The sequence below is a fragment of the Brassica napus genome, chromosome C7 (genome assembly GCF_020379485.1).
Source record: "Brassica napus cultivar Da-Ae chromosome C7, Da-Ae, whole genome shotgun sequence".
In the NCBI taxonomy this organism is placed as follows: domain Eukaryota; kingdom Viridiplantae; phylum Streptophyta; class Magnoliopsida; order Brassicales; family Brassicaceae; genus Brassica; species Brassica napus.
Window position 1 is genome coordinate 32,205,788 of NC_063450.1, and position 6,000 is coordinate 32,211,787.

Genomic DNA, 6,000 nt, shown 5'->3' on the forward strand with positions numbered 1-6,000 from the left:
GTATATTATAAATAAAAACTATGATGATGTTAAAAAGTTATCAGAGTGGGAGGGAAAATAAGAATGATAGTGAGGGTGAGGGTGAGGTGAGGGTGAGGTGAGGGTGAGGGTGAGGGTGAGATTAAAGTGAGCGAATATAAGTGAAAGCAAAAAGTGAATGTAGGTGAAAGAGATATTGACATCGTTTGATCAAATACAATGCGAGAGAACATTGAAAATTTGCCCAAAACTGGTGAAGACTTTACAACTGAGAATTATTTTATCTAACGTAAAGCATATTATAAATAAAATAATGTGATGATGTAAAAAAGTTATAAGAGAGATAAAATGAGAGTGAGAATAAGGGTAAGAGTGAGGCAGATGTGAGAGTGAGTGTGAGTGAGGATGGGAGTAAAGGTGAGGGTGAGTGGGAGGTGAGAATGAGATTAAAGGTGAGGTTGAGGGCGAAGTGAAATTAAGAGAGTGAATATAAATGAAAGCAAAAGTGTGAATATAGCTTAGAGAGATTTTGAGATCATTTGATCAGTACAACGCTAGAAAGTTTTGAAGATTTGACCAAAACTGGTGAAGACTTTGCAACTGCGAATTATTTATATCTAAATTAAAAGATACTATAAATGAAGATGTGATGATGTAAAAAAGTTATAAGAGTGAGAGCGTGAATGATAATAAGGGTTAAAATGAGAGTGAGGGTGAACGTGGAAGCGAGTATGAAGATGAGAATAAGATTAAGAAAATGAATATAAGTAAGAGTGAGAGGATGGATGTAGGTGAAAGATATTTTGAATTTATTTAATCAAAATAATGTGATGAATTATTTTTTTCAATTTTAGTCGGCAGATATTAAAATAAATAATATATGATAATTCAGAAACTAATAATATATAATATGCAATTGTTATTGGCTTATTCCTATAAATCTATATATTATATCGCATTATAACTGTATAACACATAAACATACATATTTTGAAACATTTAACTTAATGTTGGAATATCACTAATGTTTGTACATCATTTAGTATTATGTACTAATACTTTGTATCTTCATGCATAAAACTGACATACAAAAGTATATAAACTATGTTTGACATGCATAATCACTTATATACTATTTTAGCTCATTTTAATAGTATTAATAAAATCTTGGAATTATAATAAGGTCAATTCTCTCAAATAAACCATTTTTAAGTTTTGTCATTTTTAAGTTTTGTCACAAAAAGAGCCCCCAAAGATTAGAATGACTAAAATGTTTCATTAAATAGGCAAAGCTTTTATACCCAATATATATAAATATAAATAAATAAAAAGTAAATGTTTTTTATAGTGTCAAATTTTGTTTTCAAATTCGATCTTTTTATTAAAAAAATTCGAAAATATTTCTTATTTTTTCAAATTTTCCTTTGAAATTCGAAAATGTTTTGAAACTATTTTTCAAACTTTTATTTTCATTTTTAATATTTTTTAATTTTAAAGATCACTCCCAAAACCCCACCATTAAATCTAAACCATAAGTCTATATTAGTTAACTCTAGGGATATAAGTATATATTTACCTTTTGAATAAAACATTTTGGTCATTTTATCTTTGGAGGTTATATTTGTGACAAAAACTTTTTCAGGACAATTCTAGAGAATTATTCGTATAATAATGTCTGCATATACATGATGTATTAACATCATCAATATATAATAGACAATTATTATTATCATATTTTTACATAAATCATATCCCCTAAAATTATTTGAGAAGAGATTTTTTAAAGTTTTCTAATATGTCATCACCATATTTATTTTCATTAGAAAAATGACAAAGCCAAAAGCCAATTGTGACATAGACATTTCCATTCAATGTTGATTTATAATTTTGGTAAGCTTTTTGAAATAAGTTAATAACTTATAAATCATCATTAATCAAATATATCAAATATATATTAAAATAATATAAAAAGAAATAAAATAATATTTACCAAATTTCGAAATATTATTTAATTCTCTTTTCGATAATTATAGAATTTTTATTACTAAATAATTTCTTCAAAATGTATGCAATTTTTAAAAATTATAAATTTCTAATCTAATACCATCATTTCCTTTTAATATCTAAATATTTTTGAAATACTATTTAGTTTTTTTTTATATTATATAAAATATTATTTCTAACAAAATTTGCTTTTAATCTTATGCGATTTTATTTAATTTATTTTAACTTTTTGTCTAAATTTATTTTAAATAAAAGAAGTATATACAAAATCTAGCCGAAATTATAATTTTAGATATATATATATATATATATATATTAAAATACATATTTAAAATAAAAAATCAATATTTTATTCATAATTTTTATGTTTAGTTAAATCAAAATTTCAAAAAAAAGCTAAGAAATAATATATCTAAATATAATTTAATTTTTTCCGCGCATAGCATAGTAAAACACCTAGCTCTATATAATTAACAATTATATAATACATACTCATGTCCGCACATATGTGCGGCCATCCATCTAGTTTACAATATTAGCTAAAGTTGCATTTGTTTCTTACTAAAGCGATTGGTAATGATCTTACAGAAACATTGTATCTTGTTTTATCTAACTAGATTTTGATACGCGATTCAAAGCACAGAATAATCTTTGGATGAAAATTTTATATAATCACATTCCTCTTTATTTTAAGTAGGCATGTGCATAAAATTCTTAACCCGAAGTCCCGAACGGAACCCAAACCAAAAAATCTGATCAGTAACCGTTCCGAAATGTAAGAAATACAATAATGGATCTTGTAGGGTGGTAACAATCATATCCAAACCCGAAGTGTTATTAGCCAAACCCGAACAAGTAACCTAAAAACTGAAGAACCCAAATAATCCAAAAAAATAATCAAAATGTCCAAATAAATCACAAATCTAAATATTTGAAACATAAATACATACTTCAAATATTCATTCTAAATTTATTTTGAAATGATAAAAATAAGTATTAAATTATAAGTAAATACCTTAATCCAATTCTATATAATAATTATTTATTTCTTATGTTTTGCTTTTAAATTTTGAATTTGACTTCAAATATATCCGAACGGACCAATATAACCCTAATCCAAACAATATAGGGTTATTTTTATGGGGTTTATTATGTGATACAAATTGAGAACCAAAATAGATGTGTTATATCTGAAACCGATCAGTACACACAAATTTACCCGAATGAGACATAGGTGTGATATATATTTGAACCAAAATTCAAAATATTCAATATGTATCCCAAAGGGTACCTAAACGCCCAAGCCTAACTTAGAGCGTGTCGTATTTTTTGTTCAGTTAGTTTATATTTGATAAATATTTTACATGTTTGTTAGAATAACCCGTAAAACTATATTCATAAGAAGATCAATAATAACATGTTTCATCATATCATTAAATATTAATAGTAGCTACTTATTAATATTTATTTTATCAAATATGTATATACATATATATATCTAATTTTTAGTAGTGTACCTATAAGAATTATATTGTTATGTATTTGGTGAAGGTTTTGAAGAATTTGTTTCTTGCATTTGGATTAAAGTAGTTGTATATATATGAATTAGCAGGCATATATAATTATTTTTTATATTGATAAATTTATATAAATGATTAGTTATTTAAATTTATTGTTAATATAACGGAATTCATTATTTAAAAAAATAGATTAGTTATTTAATTATTTAATTTAGGTTAGGGTATATATTAATAATAATTAAGTTAGATATAATGAAAAAATAATAGAGAAGTTAGTTTAAATAAAGCATTTAATTTATAGATATATAAATATATATAAATGATTAGTTATATGATTAGTAGGCATATAATGATTAAGTAGGCATATATAATTATTTTTTTATTTGAAAAATATAATATAAATGATTAGTTATTCAAATTTATTTTTAATATAAACGGAATTCATTATTTAAAAAATAGATTAGTTATTTAATTTTTTAATTTTAGGTTAGGGTAATTAAGTTAGATATAAATGAAATAATAGAAAAGCTAGTTTTAATAAAGCATTTCACTTTTAGAATATATAAAATAAATTAAATACATTGATAAATTTATTTAAGAGGATTCTCTAGGATAGTTATTTTTAGTTTATTTCACAAAAGAGCATACAAGAAAAAAAATGATCAAAAGAAGTTTTTATTGAAGAGTAAATGTATTTTTATACCTTTCGAGCTAAGTAACTAACTCTAGATATTGAATTTAGAGTTAAGGGGATTTGGTGGTGGGTATAAAATTTTTAGAAAATAAAAAATAATATTAAAATTAAAAAATAAAAATTGTAAAGATAGTTTCAAAAGCATTTTAGAATTTCAAAAGAAAAATTTGAAAAAAAAAATTTGAAAAAAAATTGAAAAAATTATAAAAAGTTCGAATTTGAAACCATATAATTCAAAATTATTTTTATTTTTAATTATATTTTTTGTTTTTCTATTTTTATTATTTATATATCTATAAAGTAATAGTAAAAAAGTTTTTTGCCTTTTTTAATGAAACATCTTTTGGTCATTTTCTTCTGTATGGATTCTTTTTGTGACAAAAAAAATTATTTAAGAGAATTATCCTATATATATATAAATAAATAAATATACATATAAATAATGTATTTTATATATTAATCATTTACTAATCTATTAATCAGTTATACTACTTTTTGAAACTTATTCATTTATAATAGTTACATTAATAAGAACATATAACTTCTGAAACATATTTGCTAACATATTGCTAACGCTTTGTCACTCTATCCATCCAGACCCAAGTATCCAATATCATTTTAAGTCCCCTAAAGCAAAGTTTGAAAATACAACGATTTTTATGTATAATTTTGTTTCCGGATTTCTACTGACAGTTTCTTGATTTGCAAGAACAATTTTGATGGTTAGGAAACTACTAATGTAACCAAACCCTCAAGAATCACATAAGAAAGCACTACATGCTCAATTTCATTATTCTATTAGCACAAAATACATAATATGTCTTGTGGAAAATCATTTCTCCGAACCAGTTTGCATCTCCCCATAATTAGCAGCTCTGTTGTTGAAGGCATTGAGAAGACGGTCGCAGCTTGTCTTGAAGTTGGTCTCTCCGGAGGATAAGTTTTTGTGCACTGAATCGCTATTTCAAGAACCTGATAAGCTGCTTCTTCTTCGCAAGGCAAAAGCGGTTTAAGCTCTGAATCAATTAGATTCTCCCTCGCTCTAGAACCAGGTGGCATCTCAAGACACGTCTCTACCCATCTTACTATATTGGTCTCTTCATCAAACACTTCATCTGTTGGCTTTTACCAGTCACAATCTCCATCAACACTATCCCCATACTGTACACATCGCTCTTCTCAGTGGCCTTCAACGAGTAAGCATACTCTGAAACAAAACAAAACAAAACAAAAGAACATTAGCTTTAACAGTGGAAAACCAAATCAAGAAACTCAAGATATAACCCTGGTGCAGTGTAGCCATAAGAGCCAGCAAACAAACTATGTGATTCTGTGTTGGTGTCATTACACTCTTCAGTTAAGATCTTTGCGAGTCCAAAATCTCCCAATGGCGCCTCCATGTTGGAGTCAAGAAGCACATTGCTGGTTTTGATATCGCGGTGAACTATAGGAGGAGCACAATCAAAATGAAGATACTCCACTCCTTGAGCCAACCCAAGTGCAATTTTCAATCTTGTTTCCCAATCAAGAACCTGCTTCTTCTTCTCGTGAAGCCAGTCCCAGACGCTTCCGTTCGCCATGTACTCATAAATCAACAGGTTCAAGCCTTCTGCTTTGCTAGTGCAGTAACCCTCAGCTTAACCAAATGTCTGTGTCTGATCGTTCAAGCTCTTTCACTTCTATGTTGAAGCTCTTGTTTGACATCAAATCATCTTTCCAGAGAATCTTCTTCACAGCAACGTCTCCACCGTTTTTCAAATCCGCTTTGTAAACTTTTCCTGACCCTCCTGATCCAATCATGAA

General features: G+C 26.6%; 1 protein-coding gene across 1 annotated transcript; it reads right to left on the reverse strand.

The window, feature by feature from the left end:
- Window positions 1-5,109: 5,109 nt before the first annotated feature.
- LOC125589809 (LRR receptor-like serine/threonine-protein kinase GSO2) lies at window positions 5,110-5,823 on the reverse strand. The gene is made up of 2 exons (XM_048762330.1): window positions 5,483-5,823; window positions 5,110-5,404 (listed from the first exon to the last, which is right to left on the reverse strand). The coding sequence occupies exons 1-2, from the start codon at window positions 5,775-5,777 to the stop codon at window positions 5,283-5,285; spliced, it is 417 nt and encodes a 138-aa protein (XP_048618287.1). The 5' UTR covers window positions 5,778-5,823; the 3' UTR covers window positions 5,110-5,282.
- Between the last annotated feature and the right edge of the window lie 177 nt (window positions 5,824-6,000).